Source organism: Aquarana catesbeiana, linkage group LG01 (assembly GCF_042186555.1).
Source record: "Aquarana catesbeiana isolate 2022-GZ linkage group LG01, ASM4218655v1, whole genome shotgun sequence".
Lineage (NCBI taxonomy): Eukaryota > Metazoa > Chordata > Amphibia > Anura > Ranidae > Aquarana > Aquarana catesbeiana.
Window position 1 is genome coordinate 666,620,662 of NC_133324.1, and position 23,242 is coordinate 666,643,903.

Below are 23,242 nucleotides of genomic sequence, written 5' to 3' on the forward strand. Positions count from 1 at the left end.
TGATATTTGTTAGGTATACAAACAAGTGCCTTTGTTATACACATAGATATGCTTACATGAAATTAGGTGATGCTTAGCACTTACATTTTGTAGATACTAAATAAACCTCAATGATTTACACAGGATAAGAGCTAGCAAACTTGTTTTCTTCAAAACCATTACATGAATAATTGCCCCCATGTGTTTTAATAGTGTAGTGAAAATTGATTCTTTTCTCCACATAGGATGATCTTAAGGCAATTGTTTGGTTATTTATGGGCCCAGTTCCTGTAATTATAATTGCTGTAGATCTACAACAAAAGCTTAAATGGACTAGATTAGAACAAGAATAACCACCTATACAATGGTAAGATGAAAGTAACCTGTAAGGCAAAACAACAGCACCAGAAATGTATAATAGTAGTATGAAAGGAGAAAAAGCTACTAGAAGGTCAATCTCAAGAGATTATTAGTGTGTTCATGTCACTTTAAATAAATGGAAAACATATAATTACTCTTTAATTTTTGTAGTAGTCCCCTTTGTAGTAGTCCTCACCCCACGGCACTTTTTTTTACCAGTATTGAGGTTTTTGTTTTCAAAATAATAGCTAGATTAAATTAAGAATAGTTTACACAAGTATGTTTTTAATGTTTGATGTGGGAGAGATATACAAAATGTTCTTACATTAGTCTAAAATGATTAACAATCCATTTGAAATACAGTGCTATTCAGGGTGGCTTAGTTCCTGCAATAGCTTGGTGACTGTCCACAATGAACATACTAAGGGATCTAATAGCATGAACGGAATTGCTATGTATTGCTACACCTTGTTTTCCTATGACCGTTACATGTAAGCAAAAGTTTCTCATTTCTGAAAGGACCCAGCAGGAAAAAAAGAACTACCTCTCCCAGTAAAATACATGACAGCGTTTTCTCATATTTAGAGTTGCAATTCATACCTTGCTTGGAGCAGACATCTGACGGAATATGTGAAGGGTGAGCTCCTGGGGCAAAGTGCTCGTCGCTGTATGTGATGAGAGGTGTGAGGGGATGCACTGCATGTGACGGCTGCACAACTGGAACTTTATTTGACTGAAACAATAAGAGCAAAACAACATGCACTTAAGCCTTTTTTTCATAAATAGCAATAAATAATAATATTATAACACTTTATATTTGTTAGACTTAGCTTTGGAGTGAAAAAAAAAAATTGCCGTTTGCAGCCATTTTCTGGACATAACACATATGTGTTAAAACATGTTTAAACCCAAAAATAAAAATGTAATATATATGGCAGTCTACCATTCCCTAGGTGTTCTTAGGGCTAGTTTACACTTGCTTCAAAACAAGGCTTCGGACACGCTTTGTTAATGCTCTCTGAACGCCAGTCAAAGCCCCTGTCACTAAATAAAATGGTTAGCTTGCAGTCCTGTTTACACCTTGCTTTTGCTTGGTGGTTCGATGAGGCTTCGGTGGGGCTTCGATGAGGCTTTGGTGTAGCTTTGATGGGGCTTCGATGAGCCTTTGGTGGGGCTTCAATGAGGCTTTGGTGGGGCTTCAGTGGGGCTTCAAGCGAGCTTTGCCATAGACTTCTATGGAGACTTTGAAGACGCTTTGAAGCATCACTTAAGCTACATGGGGTATAATTTTTGAAGCAAAGCCAAAGCAAAATCAAGGTGTAAACAGGACTGTAAGCTAACCAGTTTATTTAATGACAGGAGCTTTGACTGGCGTTCAGAGAGCTTTAACAAAGTGTGTGCAAAGCCTTGTTTTGAAGCAAGTGTAAACTAGCTGTTAATGTGTGTTGAAGCCGTAGCAAGTGTAAATGAGCCCTTAAGACTTTTTTTTTTCTCATAGTGATCCTGCCAGTAAGGGCTCATTTACACTTGAACCAGAAATATGTTACAGCAAATACCAAAACATTAATAGCGCTAATCAATCACACTATTTTTAAGATTGTGATAAAAAGTCCATTTTATACTTGCTTCAGCTTCAACGCACATTAACGGTTAGTTTACATTTGCTTCAAAACAAGGCTTCGGACAGGCTTTGTTAAAGCTCTCTGAAAGCCAGTCAAAGCCCCTGTCACTAAATAAAATGGTTAGATTACAGTCCTGTTTACAATGCCTGGAATGATCACTGTCATATTTGCTTGTTTCCTCAACCAAACTGTCAAACCATCAAATGGCTGGTGTCATAACTGATCACATGCGCAGCACTATGGCAGTTGCAAATCAAACAGAAGCAGCTTCTGTGTCTGTAAAGGATAGGAGGGTTTAATACTGCTTTAAGGCTGTCAGCAGACCGGCCTCTACAAACTTGGCAGTGCCTAAAAATACCTAAAAATGGAGAGCAACTGAGCATGTGCAGAGAGGGTTAAACTGTGTATTACTGGATTTTAAACACTATAGACATTAGACTATAGACTATATCTGCAAAAGGGGCCAGCCTGAAGTGATCTAGCAGGACTTTGATTTCTGAGTAAAGTTCCACTATAAGGTGTCAACTCTCCACCTTGCCACTTTACTGTATCCATAGAAGAGCAGTATTATCACATTAGGGCAGGACTGCAGAACACTTGCCCCTCTCCTGTTCCCCTTAACATAGGAGCAAGTGTTCTCTTGTCCACAGAGAGACAACTGGGAGCAATAAAAACTGATAACAGTCAAAAATGGCAGTGAACAAGAAGGTTTAAGCTCTTAAGGTTCTTGGCTGGAAAAATGGGTATTTTTTGCATTTATTTACCAGATCAAGGGAAGAAAATAAAAGAAGTTTATTGTTAGATAAACATAAAAAAATAGTTTGCTTTATAAAGTGCGGCAATAGACAGCCTTCAGAAACGTAGTTAGCGTAGTTAAACATAGTTTAGAAACAGATTTAAACATATGTAGGTAAAGCTGGTAATTAATATGTTGTGACATTAAGCAGTTTACAAAATAAACTTTTGCAGATGACCAGCAATTCATTGACTCAAATCTCTGTCAAATGTAGAACAGAGAGGCTGCTTATAAGTGGTTAGATCCATAGAGTTATAGATCCATAGATTTGACAACCTATATCAGTGATGGCGAATCATGGCACCCAAGATGTTGTGGAACTACATTTCCCATGATGCTCATGCACTCTGCAGTGTAGTTGGGCATCATGGGAAATGTAGTTCCAAAACATCTGGGGTGCCAAGGTTCCCCATCACTGACCTATATCATTATATGTGTATGATCTTTAGTTAATTCTAATAGGTCCCAATGGCAAGTAATGACTATATTTCATTCAGTTAGAACTTAATACAAATTTACTACTAATCAATTATGTAAGCTTTAAAATTCTGACGATTCTGTTTCCATTTGTTGGGTAACTGGGTGAACATAATTGTATTTGTCACATATATAAGTATAGAACTGTGTAAGAAATGATCTGTTCCCAAAATGATATCTCAGTTCTAAATACAACTTAAAATCATACACATATGTTTAGCATTAGAAGCCTATAAATGAAAACCCTGTATACATTTTTGATTCACTTCCCTTAACCAGATTGGTTTAAATGTCCTTTTTTATTTTCTAGCTCTGGCCCAAATTACAATGACATTTTACCACAGTGTATCTGAAAACTTTCCATTAAAATATCTAAATACTACTAGAAAGATATATGATTGTTTTTTTTTTGTTTTTTTTAAAGATAAGGTTACGTTACAAAATTCTGTTTCTCTGGTTTTGGTATTTTGCTTTATACACTGTTAAGTACTAATTACCACACAATTGTAGCAATTTAAGGATCCATGCACACTAGCATTTTTTTTAAGCTAAAAAACGCTGGAGAATATGCTGTATAAAAAACACTGGTAATAGCTTTTGTAGTAGTGTTTTAGGAGCGTTTTAGGAGCGCTTAAGAGCATCAGTATTTTATTAGCATTTTTGCAGTTCCTTTAAAAAAAAGAGAAAAATACGTTATTAGTAGCGTTTAGGATCGTTTAGGTGTGTTTTGGAGCCTTTATGAGTGTTTAGCGGCGTTTAGGAGTGTTTCTCCTGGAAAAACGCTCCAAGAAACTCAAGAAAAATTTTTTTTACTTCTCCTAGATGCTGAAGCTCAAATAATGCTAATCGCCTAAAGTACTGTGCATGGATGGACACAAAGGATAACACTACTTAGATTCTAGGAGCAGAAAAAATGTTAAAAACAGCTTTCGGCGCTTAAAAAAAAAACGCTAGTGTGCATGGAGCCTTATTATCCAATCATGTGCACATGAAATAAAACGAAATTTGCTCAACTTATATTATATTCTCAACTTATTTAGTCACTATATCTCAGCTTTGGGACAGTCAGGCTTACTGCCCATTCAGTGTGAGATAAAAAGGAAATACAATTTTTAAAAGGTCATTACAAGTTTGGCGATTAGTATATGTTTTTAACCACTTGTTGCCCTGCTGTTTTCTAGGTTTGTTCACATTTTCACAGCGATGTCACTTCCCATGGCTTTACTTTATACCTTCTTTTGCTGTCCCATAAAATGTACCTTCCTCTGCAAATGTCCGCAGCTGGTATTGTAAACACAATAGTGATCGACACAAACACCTAATTCATCAAAAAGAACGCAAACAAGGCCGTAGAGTTTTCTAGTGTCAGGTATCAGCATGTGATGGACCCTTTGGCATTTTAGGGGTTAGCAAGCATACAGCTAAATAAGCCACTTAGGGCTTTTGTGTCACCATGTATAAGTTAGCTAGTGGCATTCTTATGTAGTGATGATGGAAGAAGTTCTTAACCCGTAGGTCACCCAAAACATGGGACCTAGTCAATATGATCCTTTGTTTGCACACCCTTTAGTTACACAACACAGCTCTATACATGTTGAAAGACTACATCTAGGTAGATCGGTTAGCAGCATTAATTCATTTACAGATGAATATTATTTAGTAACAATTGCAAAATAAATCTACAGAATAGTTTGGGCCTCTGTTTTAAATGTGTACGGCCCTGCAATCCATAGCAATATTCAGAAACATAGAAACTCATAATTTTTTGAAACCAATAAATGATCTATATGGCACACTGTAGTCCCCTTCCAGAGTCCCACTCCAGCTGTTTTATTTCCCATCCTTATTCACATAGCACTGCAAGAACACAGAGAACTATTTTTTTAAAATTGTATCTTGCAGTTTAATTTGATTGACCTGTATCTAGTCACAATGTATGTACATAATACCAAACAATCTCTATCCTTATTTATATATTTTGTTTTATTCTTTACCACTATATCATAAAAATTACAAGATTTAGCGTTACCTTATAAACAGCAGGGTTTTTTAAAACACGTATAGAGATGTAGTTATCACCATCTGATAAGTAATTAAATAGATTTTTAAAAATGGTTAAAACAAATAAATAATAATAAATAATAATCTATTAACATTGTAAAAAAAAAATATATGTATATATTTTTTTTGTTGGGTGGGGGTGGGGGATTTGGGTATACTACTGCAATATTACCAAAAGCTAGGGTAAGTATATACTAAAATAAATGTTTTCAGGTTTAATTAAACAATCCAGTGCTTTTAGTATGCTTTTAATCATTGCGGATTAATTTTAACTAGTTAAGGACAGAGCCTATTTTTCAGACTTGGTGTTTACAAGTTAAAATCATTTTTGTTTGCTAAAAAATTACTTAGAACCCCCAATCATTATATATTTTTTTTCAGACACCCTAGAGAATAAAATTGCAGTCGTTGCAATACTTTATGTCACACCGTATTTGTGCATCAGTCTTACAAACACAATTAAAAAAAAAAAAAAAAAATACACTTTTTTTAATTAAAAAATAAGACAACAGTAAAGTTTGCCCAATTTTTTTTTTTTTAATTGTGAAAGATAATGTTACGCCGAGTAAATTGATACCCAGCATGTCATGCTTCAATATTGCGCCCGCTCGTGGAATAGCAACAAACTTTGACCCTTAAAAATCTCCATATGCGACGTTTAAAAATTTCTACAGGTTAGCAGTTTTGAGTTACAGAGGATATCTAGTGCTAGAAATATGTAAATATTTCTTTGTAATAGAAAAAAAGCATGACAGGACCTCTTAAATGTGAGATCTGGGGTCAAAAAGACCTCAAATCTCACATTTATACTAAAAAAATAAAAATAAATAAATGTCTTTTAAAAAAAAAAAAAAAAAAAAAAACCCTTTTAAGACCATTGGGCAGAAGTGACATTTGACGTCGCTTCCATCATCCAATGGTATGGAGCCGAACGGGGGCCATCATTCCCTCACTCGGCATCCAGCCTCACAGGGGAAAGGGCACGATCGTCTCCACTGCTACCAACGGCTCCGGAGTGCGGCAGAGACGACCAGAGCGCGGCGGGAGGGGGAGGCCCTTTTCCTCTCCCCGCTCAAAGTGATCTTGCGGTGAATCCGCCACGGAGACCACTTTTATCTGAAAGAGAACCGTCCACCTTTGAAGAGGATACTGGGGTTATGGCAGCCATCTGCTGCCATAACAACGGTCATCCACTTCAAACAGCCGATGTATAATGACGGCGGGCGGTCCACAAGTGGTTGAAGTATTAAAACTGTGCACAAAATATTTATTCTTCAACTGCACACAGCCACAGAATAGGCCCCACCCATCTTTACTGTCAATGAAGGCAAACAATGTCATTATACTAAATTGATTCATGAAATAATTTTTTTTTTCTAAATTATAAACTACTTTTTAGCACAAATCAGAAAAAAAAGAAAGAAAATATGATTGTGAATGTTAATCCCCTCCTCCATTCCCCACACACAAACACGCACACTATACATAATAATGTTCAAACATAATATCTGATTGCATGTGAAACAATAGTCAACGTTCATAATTCATAGAAACAACAATACGAAATAAAATAAGGTCCTTGATTTTGTTTTTATTTTCTCTTTCTTACAGACTTCAATCTATAAGAGGTTGTATTACTGTATCTTATTAACGGTTGGCCTATCCCTCCAGTCATAGAGCTCAAAAAATCTAGCACCATGAATTCTCTCTAAATTATGCCATCCTAGCTCTCCTCTTAATTTTACGGTTTTCAACACAGATTTGCTTTCCTGTGGGAAGAAGATAAGAACCTAAGGATTTTAATTTAAGCTGTGGCCTTGTCTTATATTTTTTGCCGGGTGGAAAGTAAAACGCAATGCCGGTAGGTGTGTCAAGCATTAGATTCCTTTTTTGTCACTAAATAACAAAAGATTTATAATAAGTCACTAATATGCATGAGTTCGGTTCAACCGGGAAAAAATCCAGCTTGACCCTTCCCTGTCCTTTTCATACATTGTCATGTAAAAGAGATTTAGAGTTCACAAAAAAAAAATGTTTATTGGCATTATTCTTGTTTATTTCATCTGAAAGCAGCAGGAAACACTGTTTTTAGCACTTATGATCAAAAGACGGTTTTGTTAGGTCTGTCATGCAATGGTTCAAAAGGCAATAATTAATTTTTGCCAGTACATTTATTTGCATATTCAGTTAAAGGGACTCTGTCACCCAGAAAGGGGTGCTTGGAAATGTAGGCGTTCACACGTTACATAAAGTAGCATGTTTTCAATAAGCCTTTTATGATCCCAATTAAAGTCACCATTTAATATAAAATTTACTCTGCATAAGTAAAACAAAAAGTGCCATAGACACTGATTTTCCACAGCTGATTACTGCATCTGAAACAGAGTTTCTACATTGTTACAGTCTGCTCTATAAAACTTTACTGTTTATGGGCAAAAGATCTGCCTCAATTATGGGGCCTTGTGTGCAAACAGTGGAAAAAAAAAATCTTTGGTCAGTGTTGCATATAGCAACTAGTCTAAATGCACTGGAAAAATGAGAACTGGAATCTGACTGGTTGCTAAGGCAACCATAGGAACGTTCTTTTATTTCACTTTTTTTTTATGATGAAACCCATGAATGCTATGTAGAAAATGTTGTTCCTGTGTGTATTAACAATTACAGTTTTTATTTATATCAGTTCTGCATTCATAATATATCATGCTAAATGAAGTGGCAATCAAATATGAGGATAATTGTTACACATAGCTACACATGTAGCATACGTGGCACAATGATTGTAGGTCTCTGTAGGTCTTGTAGGTCTCTGCCAAGCAATGACAATTTCCTCAAACCTTGTTCTGCATTCTTAAGAGCAGTGGGGGTGATTTACTAAAACTGGAGAGTGCAAAAAATGGTGGAGTTGAGCATGGTAGCCAATCAGATTCTAACTTGTTCAATTAAAGCAGTGTTCCGCTTAAAAGAAAAAAAAATTAAAAGTCAGCAGCTACAAATACTGCAGCTGCTGACTTTTAATAATCGGACACTTACCTGTCCCAGGGTCCAGCGATGCGGGGGATCGAAGCCCCGCTCATCTCCCCCTCCACTCGGCGTCGCCGGCATTGAAACTGTGGGCACCCAGCTGTGGCTTCACAGCCGGGCACCCACTGCGCATGCCCGAGCGCTGCCGCACAATCATCTGGGACCTGTGACGTGTCCCAGATGATTGACAAAAGGGAGGGGGCAGAGCTGATCTCCCTTCCTGCGCCGAGGGAAGTGACGTCAAGAGCCCAGGCGCTGAAAGAGGCAGACTATGCAACAGGCATTTAGAGGTGAGTAAAAAAAAAAAAAATTCTTCAAATGTTTTTTTTAATTTTTTTTATGCACATAAATTTCATTTTTTTTTTTTTTTGGGGTGGAACTCCACTTTAAGCTTTGACAATAAAACCTGGAGGCTGATTGGTTTCTATGCAGAACTGCACCAGATTTTGCACTCTCCAATTTTAGTAAATCAACCCTACTGTGTAACGTGCAAAACACATAGCAATCAAACAGCAGTCATGCATCATTGCTCAGCTTGCTCTCTAAACCAGCCTTTCACAACCTTTTTACCCCAGAGGAACCCTTGAAATAATTTTCAGGTGCCAGAGAACCTGGGAAAAAATGCCCCCTTATAGCGGTGGTCAGACTGTCACCTTTACAGACAGCTAAAAAGATCATTGGTGTCATGCAGCTGGCTCTGCCAAGTGGCATTGGCCACAGAACTTTACAGACACCATCAAATGATTGGTCAATCAGTCACAGCTTAAGGAATCCCTAACACCTTCTGGAAGAACCATAGGGTTCCATGGAAGCCCAGTTAAGAAAAGCTGCTCTAAACTGAGAAGAGGAATCTGACTGCTTGTTATAGATTACTGTCAATATTACAAAATCACTACATTTGTATTGCCATGTTCTTACAAGCAGAAAATGGTCCAGTTTTATAACTGATGAAGTGGTTGGATTATTTCCCAAAATTGCACTGCACAGTGTGAAAATGAATGACTATTCCTGTGCATTGGCCTATCACAGGGGGAAACAACAGCTGTTGGCTGGGAAACTTCTATCCAATGCATTCAACTCTCCATCCTCTGCATTAACCAATTACAGGTGGAGAAGCAAAATGATACCCCAGCTCCACTGCCAATATGATGATCTATGAGTAGTACTTGAGTAGTACTTGATGAAGGCTTCTTAGCTGAAACGCATCAGCGTAGCCTGTACCCGTGTACCCATGTAACCCAATAGAGGACTTTTAATCAAAAGCATCCGAGTCGCCAGCCCTTTTCTGATTCGATTACAGGTGGAAGCAACAGCAACTGACTGGGAAACTTCCATGCAATGCTTTGAAATTCCCACCCAAGAAAGCTCACTCGGAGTATATTGAGTGCCTACAGAGACGCAGATCCCACCATAATCAATCATATTAGGTAAGCATTCTCTAGGCACCTTTACTACAATATATACTATATATATATATATATATATATTTCTCATGCCCTGCAATAATTCTCATCTTCCTGCCCCACAAGAACTTCAGGTGGACATGAAAAGCACAAATGAATGCATCTCAGCGCATCGCAATGCATGCGTGAAGACGTGTGTCAGTGCCCATCAATGCGGGTATGATGTGTGCTGCCATTTAATACAAAGTGTATTGCAACATGCATTTAAAATGTGCAACAACGCACATCAAGATACATGGTGCACAACAATATACAATTTATGCATTTCCATTTATTTCACTGGAAAACTCATCAGGGGTAGAAACACACAGAAGTAAATACTTCATCATACATTAATAAATGTATTATAAAAAATGTAAACAGTGTAAGTACTTTAATTTTGCTCTGCATCAGATTATAGAAATCCCCTGTTCAGCTGGTAAAAGAAGACGCAGCTCAAAAAGACAGTCAAGGCCTCTACGCACAGGCCAAGCATCGGTTGGGCCTGTGTGTTCGGCTGGCTTCTGTCGAAGGGGCATGACCAAAAAAGGTCTGCCAATTGGCACCCAATCAGCGCTATCTGCCAATGGCTGAGAGCGCTGACTGGTGTGTTCTGGCGGGGGACCTGTCAGAACACAATAGCTCAGCGGGGGAGATCGCTGTACTAACATCAGATTTTCACTACAGCGGTTCCTCCTGAGCGCTCCAGTTTTTTTTCCGCTCAGTGCGTTGGTTTAAACGAAAAAAAAAAACTCACAGTGTGTTCCAGGCTTTAGTTGTGCCACAGATAGGAGGAGAGTGACAGAGAGATGAGGTCATCAGTCTTCTGCTTCTCCTTTTACTATCTTTACTATCTTGTCACAGGCTGGGGTAGAGACAAGTCCTGTAAAGGATATTTAACTGCAGCAGGGTACAATCAAGTGTCATGCTTTGCAAGACAGTGCTGTAGCATGTGAAAGAGCCGTACTAATCTGGTTTATTACAAGGCAGTCAAAGGGTATGATGTAATGTTAGCTATGTAACTTTTAGTGCTTCTTTGGATCAAACAAAAGCATTAATGGAGGCCAGTTTTTGTGAAAATGTAAAATTTCTACCAAAACAAAAAATGTCTTCTGCAGGAGTGATATTCAAGTCTTCATTAGTATTCAGCTGCATAGCAGGTTGTTAGCCTCAATGGACCTTGCAGCCAGGTTTAGCACACTTCTCTTGTGGAATTTATAAAAGGCTCTTGGGTGTATGCCAACATCCTGAGAGACAAAAGCTACTTGCAGGTCTTGGAAGAGTGAGGATATGCAGGTGAGTACTATTACCCCATCTATATACCACTTCCCATCTAGCTATATTAAAAAAAAAACAGAGTTCTTCTTTAAGTTTTTTTATACAGAAAGTTATTGCAACACAGCAGGTTTTATTAGTGTTCTTAGTTATTTTTTAATTGAAAGACCCAAACTGTGCTTCCATGAACATCCAAGTAGTCAATGACAGCATGTAGACAATCAATAGTGGTGTGGATAATCAATGCCCCAAGCTGCCTTTATCAAAATAATCCTTAAAGCACCATGAATGACATGGTTCAGAAAGGCCTTCCCCATGACCTACTGTTAGCCACGTAGGTTTCTGATATATAAACAGAAGTAATTACTGAAGCAAGCTTAGTGTCCTTTGGCAAAATAGCTGCAAGCTCCCATCTCTGATGTGTTGCATAAAGCGAAGTAGAAACAGTTTATGATTTATTAACACATCTGTTTTCCCCTATGTGTTTCTTTCGTTTTCAAGGCATTGCTCTGGAAGTGCAATCCCTAGTGCATAACGGTCATAGCAAAGGCCTTACAACATGATTATTTACAAAGTCTCTTTGGTTAAAAGAAGACAAAGAGAATAAGCATCTTCAAAACAAAATGTTTGTTCTTCTTCCACATACTCCATAATTAATCCATTTTTTCCTCTGTGGATTTCTTCTGCAGTTAATACTTGAGAGAGGGAGTCAGTTTAAAACAGTTACTGGATGGGAACTGAGAAATGTTGACATAAAGAGAAAGACCTCCGTTATAAAATCATAAGGCTTCGTATTGATGGAAAATGATTTCTAGAATAACACTACGGATCACTAATCGCCTGAACCAATAAGTGGAAACCATTTTGTATCTGGAACACTGCCAAAAGATTTTTGTTCTCCAAATGTCAATGTCTTTGATTTCAGGATATATTGGTCATGAATTTTCATAATGCCTACCACATTCATAACTACAAGCAACCCTGGTCCTAATCTAAAAGGGCCAAAATTGATAAAGGTGGCAATGCAATAGTTTAATAATAAGGTAATATCTTATCATACATTTTCAGATATTTATTTCAAATGACCCTGTAGTCACTTTAAAAGTAAAGATAATACACAAAGTAGACACCTAGTGGAGGCTGCATGAGTAGCCACTTACCTTGCATAAAGCCCTGAAAACAGAGGAAGACATTCAGTAACATGCTGCTGTCGTTGAGCACTCGAGTCTGCTCCTCTTGCCTTCCATACTAAATAATTGGCCATTGTGTAAATTCATCATAGTTAAGGGCTAGTAGTAAAAATTGGAAATGTAAGGATGTGGGCTTTGTTTTTTGACTTTACAATATGTATGTGATATGTGAGTATGCATGTAGGTGCCTGCTTAAATATCTTCTGCCTACTTAGCACTTGTATTATGACCACTTTAAACCTACTGTAATTTATTAATATTTAGTTACATGGCAATTTTGCCTAATTATTTTATTAACAGTGCACAGATTTGCAGCTGCAAAGATCTTTGGTCATGGATACAGCACTAAAAATGTATAAGGGCCTGTTATTAAAATCTCACCCCGTGTATATTATGCTTTTTAAATTGGACCAAGAATAAAAAAAAAACACCTCCCTGTCAGTCTTACTCTTCACCCACCATCAAAAGATACTAAAAGAACCCATAATTGGGTTCTGCCATTCTAGAAATCTCACAAACGTTGTTCAGATTGCCTTCCTTGGGCACAGGATGTATACTAATGGGAAAAGATCACCTGAATTCTGATCCATTGACAACCTAAGCTCAGAGAAATCGGGGTGGCCAGCTGGATCAAAGAAGGACGTGGAGGGCAGCACTGAAGTGTTGGACCGGGTGAATAGGGTTCTTTTCTTAAATAATAGGTGCAGCAGGAGCATTCAAAAGAAAAATAATATAAAAAGAACCCTGCTGTAGAGGCACTAGGTAGAAAGGCAAGGGCTGCTGTTTCACCTCCTTTCAGGTCTCCATTACCTGTTGGACTACTTCTGCAAAGTGACTGTTTTCTTGTAAATGGGTATGCTGCCTTCTGAAAAATTGCAGCAATTGGCAAATGGCTTTACTTTGCCTGCATATATCAAGGACCTGAGGACAGCCATGCACAGCTTGATGAATGTATGAACACGATGAAGATGAATAAGGCAGGGGTCTTATTGCCCTCTTTTTATTGTTATGACCTTACAGGATGTAATAAATCGAAGCTTCCATTTTAGCTCGACAATGAATGGCCTATATTTAGCATGTCCAGCTACAGGAGAAAAAGGTCAAACTTACTTCTTAGAAGAAGGGCAAACAAAGGCAGCTAATTCATCAGTTGCATACTTATGGGAATAGAAGCAGCGGGTACTGACCACTGATACAAATATACTCCATTGTTCTATTATCCATGGAAGGGCCCTTGACTCCTCAACTCTGACATCTATGTCACATACTAATTTTTGTTTAATTGGGACAAAAGACATTGTGTTTCTCCACTGTGACCCCTATTCTTTACTCTCTTGGATGGATATTAAATATTCAGTATATCATTAGGTGATTTATATCTATTCCCTCTTCTTTTGTGTGCATTTAGCTCATCTTGTCCAATGGATGCAACTAGTTTTGTTGAACTGCTGCAGGCTTGTGTCTAGGAAAAAGACATTGAGTTCAACACTGAAAACACCATTGAGTAAAACCATGAATGGCCTTTTGATACCAGAAGGTAAATTATGTGTTGTAGAACTTTTAACATACACAAAATGGATACCCTTGTGTTAATAAATTATTTTTGTTATTTACTTTTCCTTCCCTCGACTACAAAAAAACACTCATCCAATACACTGCTGTTCCCTCTACAAATGTTGATACAGCTAATTCTGCTATTGCGTTTGTTTGTAAAAAAAACACTAATGGCAAATTTAAAGTGATATTAAAGTTTTTTTTTTCTAAAATAACAAACATGTCATACTTACCTGCTCTGTTCAAAGGTTCTGCAGCAGAACAGCCCCAATCCTTCTCTTCGGGGGTCCCCCGCCAGTGCTATAGGCTCCTCCTGGTTTCAAGTACCCCCCAGCAAGCAGGTAATCATGGGGGCTTGCTCCCAAGCCACACTCTGTGCATCTACACACAGTGCGACCCCCCCCCCCCAACATCCTCATCACTGGATTTGATTGACAGCATCAGCAACCAATGGCTCCCACTGCTCTCACTGAGTCCATTGAGGAGGGAGAGATAGAGCAGCTCCGCTGGACCGGATCGGATTTGGTTAAGTATTTAGGGGAGCTGCACCTAAAACATTTTTTTACCTCAATGCAGACAAAAAAACTTTAGCCTTTATAACCACTTTACATTGTTTAAGAAAAGTGAATCTCAGCACTGGTTTTGTGTTGGCCAGGGGCCACAGACTTGAACAAAAGTATACCTACAATTCCTTCAATGCCAATTTACGTTTGTACATTGTGTTAGCATGCAAGAATTATTGCATTTTATGTCATGCGTTAATGTGTGTTGCGTTAATACAGTCTATTGAAGTCAATCTTTTGTCCCAAATGGGCAACAAAACAATCAGATGTGCTATAGAATTTCTACCACAACACAATGCAACGAACTATAGAGCATTGAGGTGACGTTCAAAATGAACGGCTCAGTAAGGTGTGTTGCTGCGCAATAGCCCTCAAGAGAGCTACATCATGCCAGCCTGTTAAAGCAGAACTTCACTCTCTCAATCAATAGTGACTATTTTAATGTTTATGCTGCTAGCATTAGTGAATAGATAGGAAAATATATCATATTTACTTGTTGTAAACTTTTTTTCAGTTACTTCCTGGTTTCCATGCCTAGGCAAATGTCATGGTACATCCCAGCAGTCTTCAGGAGAGGAGGGAGGGTTCTCAGCTCAACCTATGCCTGAGCTAATGGTATATGGATTCTATGAAGTAAATGATACATAAATCATTTGCCCTTATTTAAGATGGCCACTGCCATAAATGCCAGGGGGTGTTTTTCAAAGTGATTTCTCATCAAAATAAAGCATGAAAACTTATGGACGGATGGGGAGATTGCTTTGAATATTAAAAATGAATTCAATAACATTTTTGGTTTGCGGTGCTCAGATGAAGTGCAGTTTGATTTTTTAATGTCATGGGAACAAACATCACATCACCTTTACTTTGTGTACAGTTTAAATACAATTTTGAGCCCAAACATCTTTTAGCCAACACACTTTGAACACTCCACACCATGTTAACAGAGTTGGATTCAGTATGAGTTCTGGCACAATGGCAACTATAACATTTTGCCTGACAGCCACTGCTATGGAAAATAGCATGACTATAATCATTGGCTGATGCTAAGCAAATCAAATATATAAAAAAATAAATAATTGGTGCTGATTTATAATACAAACTAGGATAAATCAAAGTGGAGATGTTGCTTTTAGCAATAAGATACCACGCTTCCTTTTTGTTGTGCAGTGCCGAGAATGTGGAAATCAGTCTATTAGCTTGAAGACATAAGGCTTTTCCAAACTTCCTTTTTCTTCACCCCCTGTTCTTATCTTGCAGCTTGCCAGTATGATCAAAGGCCTGGGAAAGGTCAGGCATTTCTGCTCTGCAGATACTTTTGTTACATGAATAAAGAATCTCGTAACTCCCATCCCACAAACATCTTCTCACATCTACCACTGCACAGCCAGGCAGGCCATTGGACACACAAGATTTCAAAGTTTTTCTATGCTAGCTGTTGTGTAGATTAGTCAGTAAGCTGGATGACTGATGCCTTTGTCAGTTTGTGTGTTTCTTAAATGAGAAACAAAAATGTTAAAATGAGTTTTCATAAGTATTACGTCATTTTTGAACATGACGTTCCAGCTTGTACATCAATGTAGCACAGCATATGAATCATTATTATTATTATCATTATTAAAGCACTGACATTAATCATGGTTAGCAACATTTGGACTGGGACTAAAATGCTGCCCTGTAATATAAATCATACTTGAACTATTTAGTTTCATTAGGAAGAAACTACAGTGATTATAAAAAATCTATTCCAGCCAATCAACTTTCTCCAGGAAGCAACAACCAGGGCCATGGGGTGCCTACAAACAAATGTTTCCTAGGACCAATCATACAAAGCAGGATCAAAAAAATATTTTCTGTCTGTGGGCATGTTTAGCTGATCCAACTTTTTTCGTGGAGATAAGAAGCGCTGTAGGTCACAATTGGGTATGGTCAAATCAGAATACTCGCAAATGTATTGCTTTTTAGATTCTTGTGAATATCTACATATAGATTTATCAGATCTGCAGAGAATCAAAAAGAAATAATAAAAAAAAAAGGATCCAAATGAGAGTTAAGGAAACCAGAAAATTATTCCAGACTTCAAGGTTCTGTGCAGACTGGGCAATTTTTTATGTGTGTTCGAGCGAATCAAAAATTGTGCAATGCATAAATACAGTGGAGTTGATTTACTAAAGGCAAATACACTATGCACTTTGCAAAGTGCAGTTGCACTCTGCGAGAGTAGTTGCTCCACAGCTTGGTAAATAAGCAGAAGCTCTGTGACTTTCATTATCCTATCATGTGCAAGCAAAAATGCATTTGTTTTTATTTTCCTTGCACGTGATTGGGTACTCTTTGCAAAGTGAAGCTTTACCTCATTTACTAAGCTCTGGAGCAACTGCACTTGTATTTCCCTTAAAAGAGAAGTACAGCCAAAGCTCATTTGGCTGTACTTCTCCTGCGGATCACAGGAGTGTAGTCCATTCTGCACTCCTGTGCCCCATTTTCAGCAGATAGCGGGCTGAAGTGCGTTGTTGGCTGACATCATTGAGCCGGTCCAGCCTGGGGCAAGATCGTGACAATGAAATCGGGATCTGCCCGCATGCCTGAACCGGCTGCTGAGAGCCTGAGCTGGCCGCTCCCGCCCCCTCCACAGCTTGGTGCTCCAGTGATGAGGGGGGGCCAGAGCAAACAGTGGTAACTGACAGTCACCAGCTCTCTGCTCAGGGAGTACTGAGATCCAAGTGATTGGCGGTGCTTGATCGCTCAGTTCTCAGTCTTAGAGATGGCAGGGGACAGATGCAGCATCTGACCGGCCCTGCATCCACCTAGGTAAGTATGATTAAAAAAAAACTCTCCATACTTCTCTTTTACCTTCATCAGAAAAGACCCTCAATGCAAGCAATAATCTCTTTCTGACAGTGGTGAACAGGCCTATGCCAACCTAGGTCACCAACTCACCAAGATTTACCATGACTGTACTAGATCTGTTAATATTACCATCTGGACACCATGTGATGCGACAGCCTCCAATAGAACATTGAGCGATTGCCAAAATTTTCAAATATGCTGGAAAAACTCAGAGTATGATTTTGAAACGCAAGAGTACTCATTGTTGCTTTGGAACTGATATATACATGGCCCAATCGACACAAGTGATGTTCAAATCCCTCGCAGCATTTGCAAACATCAGGTAGTGCATGGCCAGGTACATTGGATTTCTTGTTACCCATAATGTGGTAAGTCATCACCCATAATTAACAGATTAGACACCGTTTCATGTGCTCTGTAAACTCCACATAACATATAGACATGTGCAATGCGTTTCGTAACGAATTGAAATTTTGGCCGAATTTTGGATCTTTCGGACATTCGGATGCAACGAATTTCAACTAATACGAAAGAAATTATAGCGAATATAACCAATGAATTCAACATGATTCGGTAATTTGTTAAAGATCTAATGAAACAAAAGGTCAACTCAAAGTAAATCTTACAGTCCAATCAGCTGATTCATTTTGTGCTGGAGGTTGGATTACTGGCAAAGTGCAATCCTGAGAACTGAGTGAGAAGGGTGTTGTATTGTATTTGAGCAGAGGAGAAGAGATATAGTCATTGTGTGTGTTAATAGATTCATTAAAAAAACGACTTTCCAAACTACGAATCATTATCACGAATATATATACATACATAAATATCGAATTTCAACTAATACGAAAGAAATTATAGCGAATATAACGAATTAATTCGACATGATTCGAGATTCAGTATAACTAATTATCCGAAAACGAATTACCATAACAGATATAACAAAACGAAATTATGTATTTTACGAATGACAACGAACCGAAACTAAACGAAATTTACCATTGTGTACAAGTTTAATAACTTGATATTACTATATAAACATAAGGAAAAAGGTTAAAATTTGTAGGATATTTCATGCCTCTAGTAAGTTTCAACAATATGCTGAAATCTTATACCCAACCATCAAATGCTTTTATTAAAATCTTTCCTCAGGTTATTTCTGTGTCTAACTCCAAGGTTTAAATGTACTGGGAATGTACTGGGAATGAAATAAATCACACATACAATGTACAAAAAAAACATTTTATGAGATGCATTTCAAAGAATCTAGGCTACTCCATAATAGTGTTGACATTAGATGCACAATACGACTACCTAGGAACACAATGCATTGTTAATGCGGAGAACAAATCACTTGTCAGTTATGTTTCTATTACTATCAAACTTGACTTCAGTAAAAGTTTCATGCCTTCAGTAGTTTAGATCACAATTCCTATGTGATTATATTTGAGAAGTGTGAAAAAAGGATAGGAGGGAGAAAAAGAGAGAAGTTTACTAAAGCCAAAGCTTCGGGCAGCCCTGAAGCAGATTGTAGCCTTGCTGAAATGAGTTGGCAAGCCTGAACTTTTTTGATGAGATAAAAATTCATTGATGTTGGCTCATATAAGGTCCACTTCAGCAGTGCTCGTGCTCCATGTACCCTTGGCATGTCTGTTCCTTTCCCCTCACTGCTTTAGCATAACTTTATTTTTCTCTTTTATCTCCAGATAACTGCTCCCAGGGACCGGAGGGATTGATTTTTTGTTTTGACTTATATTGTTTGAAGATCTGTAACTCAAAGCAGCTCTCACGCCTCTGATGTCTCTGCCTGTACATCATAAAAGGTAAATGCAGCCCTGTGTACTAAACTCCTCATCGATGCATCCTCACACTCCCGCTGTTACTATTTTATTTCATTTTTAGTTAATTCATTTATTTTGCTATTTGCCCTTCTTAGTTACGCATTGATTCCAATAACCTTAGTGTAGAGTGCTTTATTACCTTTCTGAGAAAGCAAGAGTAAAGTCTTAAGAAAGGTTTCATTGTCTACATTTATAAGTATGGGGAATAAATATTTAATGATGGACAAATATACAGCTATAGTTAAACCAACACTGAAAAAAATAGCTTGAATCACAATGTGTTAAAAAAAAAAAAAAGAAAAAAATAGTTTTTCATTCTAACTAAGCTATAGAGGCAATAGCTAGCTTTGCCTAAATAGTATTCGATCATTAGTGCACCGATCCAGAAAATAGAGCAGAGACAAGGCTCATTCCATTAATTATTATTATTATACAGGATTTATATGGAGCCAACATTTTGCGCAGCGCTTAACAAACATTGATAGATTTTAACTGAAATAGAAAAGCGTCCATATCATAAAAGATGAAGAATTAACCTGTTATCACCTTTGCAAATCAAGGTCAGACCCAGATATTATATATATATATATATATATATATATATATATATATATATATATATATATATATACACTATATTAGGGACGCCTGGCTTTACACCAATATGAACTTTAATAGCATCCCAGTCTTAGTACGTAGGGTTCAATATTGAGTTGGCCCACCCTTTGCAGCTATAACAGTTTCAACTCTTCTGGGAAGGCTGTCCACAAGGTTTAGGAGTGTGTCTGTGGGAATGTTTGACCATTTTTCCAGAAGTGCATGTGTGAGGTCAGCCACTGATGTTGGACGAGAAGGCCTGGCTCACAGTTTCCGCTCGAATTCTTTGCAAAGGTGTTCTATCGAGTTGAGGTCAGGACTCTGTGCAGGCCACTCAAGTTCCTCCATCCCAAACTTGCTCACCCGTGTCTTTATGGACCTTGATTTGTGCATTGGTCAAAATCATTTGGTGGAGGGAGGTTTATGGTGTGGGGTTGTTTTTCAGGGGTTTGGCTTGGCCCCTTAGTTTTAGTGAAGGGAACTCTAAAGGCGTAAGCATACCAAGACATTTTGGACAATTTCATGCTCCCAACTTTGTGGGAACAGTTTGGGGATGGTTTCTTCCAACGTGACTGCTCACCAGTGCATAAAGCAAGGTCCATAACGACATGGATGAGCAAGTTTGGGGTGGAGGAGCTTGACTGGCCTGCACAGAGTCCTGACCTCAACTCGAAAGGACACCTTTGGGATGAATTAGAGCGGAGACTGCGAGCCAGGCCGCCTCTTCCAACATCATTGCCTGACCTCACAAATGCGCTTCTGGAAGAATGGTCAAACATTCCCATAGACACACTCCTAAACCTTGTGGACAGCCTTCCCAGAAGAGTTGAAGCTGTTATAGCTGCAAAGGGTGGGCCAACTCAATATTGAACCCTACGGACTAAGACTGGGATGCTATTAAAGTTCATGTGCGTGTAAAGGCAGGTGTCCCAATACTTATGGTATATATATATATATATATATATATATATATATATATATATATATATATATATATATATATATATATATATATATATATATATATATAGTGTATATGCTCTTCTCTAGTGTTCTCTTTAAGCTGGCCATACACAGATCGAAGTTTGGCGCATCAGGAAACATTAGATCTGTGGATGACTCTGCTGACAGCACCTACCTACTTCAAAGGTCAAAGGAGCCTAGCAGAAAATTGTTGGCTGAACAGTGAATGCAGCCAATCAGCTGCAGTCACTTTTTGTGTATTCTGACAGCGGCAGACACCGGCTGTCAGAATACAATAGCCAGCAGGGGAGAGATTTGTCTAGCCGCACCGTTTAATATGGAGGAACCTGTTATGCATGCAGGTTGAACAAAAGAGACTTATATCCAGCTTTAGAGTTTTTCTATCAATATTCACTCTGCAAAAATAACAACTAAATCCAACTGTATGCCAATGCACTCTGTAAAAACAACTGCAGAAGCTAATCATATGCCACCGCACTGTGCAAAAACAACTCCTCAAGCCAATCATAAAAAAAAAACTGGGTATGATCACATTTGAAAGCATATGCAGACATTTGTTTATGTTGCCTTTTTCTTCTCTTCTATCTGATTTGTAAAAAAAAAATATATATTAACAAATATTTTCAAAAATACTGTAGTGTATAATGTTTTGCATTTGCACCATATACATACTGAATGTATTATGGTCAGAAAGATATGAAATATTGCATATTAATATTTCATATTAACCACTTGCTGCCAGAAGATGGCTTCCTCAATGCTGAAATTTGAGTCATTTACAACTGTACTGTGAATAGTCTGACTTGTAAATTGGCCTGAACAGCGGGAGATAATGATGAATAAGTCAGAGAAGAAACATGACCCCTCTCTCTCTACTAGCTGTGATGTAAAAAGGCATTCCTGGAATTTCATTCTACAAACCCTAGCATGCTCTGCAAGCTACAGTATAAGCAATTAAATGGTTATAGATATAAAATAAAAATGTAAACCTGGTAATTAAAAATATTGACACTAAAGACTAGATTACAATCTGTACGTATTAAAAAAAATAATAAAAATTGACCATTGATTCTTTATGCCTGGTACACACTAGAAGATTTTTATTGTTCAACCCAGCAGGCTGAACGAAAAAACTGAGAGGTCGCCGTACTTACTAAGTGATGTTAGTGCGGCGATCTCCCCCGCTGTGCCCTTGTGTTCTGACAGGGGAACTGCCCTTCCCTGCCAGAACACACTGATCAGCGCCTGCAGCCATTGGCTGCAAGCGTTGATCAGATGTTGCTTTTCCAGCATGCCCGTTCAACAGAAGCCAGTCAATAGACCGGCTTCTTTTGGACAGGCTGCTGTACACACTGGCAAAATGTTGGCCGGTTTCTGTTGAACTGGCGATATTTGGCCCATGCGTACCAGCCTTTAAAGTTTCTTTAAAAGTTCTTTAAGACCAGTGCTCAGTTTTAACAGTCATTAATAATGTATAGTCATTACTCACCAAAATGAGTCAAATACAAATGCAATGCCTGACTAGGTCTCCCATGTAAACACCAGCATCCCAAAAATAAGAGGCTAGGCACATCCTTCACCCTCACAACACGATTCCAACAATGCCTTGCCCAAACCTTGTGTCACTGATAGAGGCGCTAGGGCACTGTGAGGTGCAGGGGGATTAGGGCAATGCTTGGGAACTGAGTCAGTATTTGCATAAGAAGTGGGAGGACAGGAGATGCAGTACAAGGATTCCCCTTGACCCAGAACACTCCAGGTTTGTGCTAAAACAGTGTTGTAGCACAGGCATTACGATGTCTATACTAAACATGGAGCTTCAAAGAAAAGTAATGGTGAGTACTAAAGCAGAGGTTTGGCTAAAAGAAAAAAAAAATATCTGCATTTTTTTTTACATTACTTGCAATGAATATGTCCCATGATGTGCAGGCTACTGGATTCTGTATACAGGCATACCCTACTTTTAAGTACACAATGGGGTTTATTTACTAAAGCTGGAAAGTGCAAAATCAAGCTCACTTCTGCATAGAAACCAATGAGCTTCCAGGTTTTATTGCCAAAGCTTAACTGAACAAGCTGGGGTTAGAAGCTCATTGGTTTCTATGCAGAAGTGAGCCTGATTTTGCACTTTCTAGCTTTAGTAAATAAACCCAATTGTGTACTTAAAAGTGGGGTATGCCTGTAAATCTTTGCTGCAGGGATGCCCTATACTCTTCCTGCTGCTGAACTTTCGGCGATGTGTGGGTCAACAGCTTTGTGTCTCTGGGCTCAACTGCACTAAAGATGATCTGGCAAGGACATGCCTCCTCCTGCCCTCTCTTCCAAAGAGATTCGTTTTTTTCATTGATTACACTGCCTGTATGTTCTGTGAATGGTGGAGAGAATCCTGACTGATGAGACTCTCCCAGATTCACAGGTCATGTTAGAGGCAGTGTAATCAATGAAAGAACTTTTCACAATGGAGGAGGAGGGGGAAGAAGGCATGTCCCATCGGATTGACTTTAGTGCAGCTGAACCTGGAGACTCGTAGGGCGCTGGACGTTCAGCAGCAGGAAGAGGACAGGGCAGCCCTGCAGTGAAGATTTCTACAAAATCCAGCAGCCTGAACATCATGGGACATACTTCGTTACAGG

General features: G+C 38.4%; 1 protein-coding gene across 8 annotated transcripts in view; it reads right to left on the reverse strand.

The window, feature by feature from the left end:
• Positions 1–23,242, reverse strand: part of LEF1 (lymphoid enhancer binding factor 1) — a 154,871-nt gene that overhangs the window by 58,177 nt on the left and 73,452 nt on the right. For all 8 annotated transcript variants that reach the window (XM_073602111.1, XM_073602141.1, XM_073602136.1 and 5 more), the window contains one exon: positions 940–1,072. In XM_073602111.1, the coding sequence (XP_073458212.1) occupies positions 940–1,072 (133 nt within the window). The remainder of the gene's footprint in view (positions 1–939; positions 1,073–23,242) is intronic.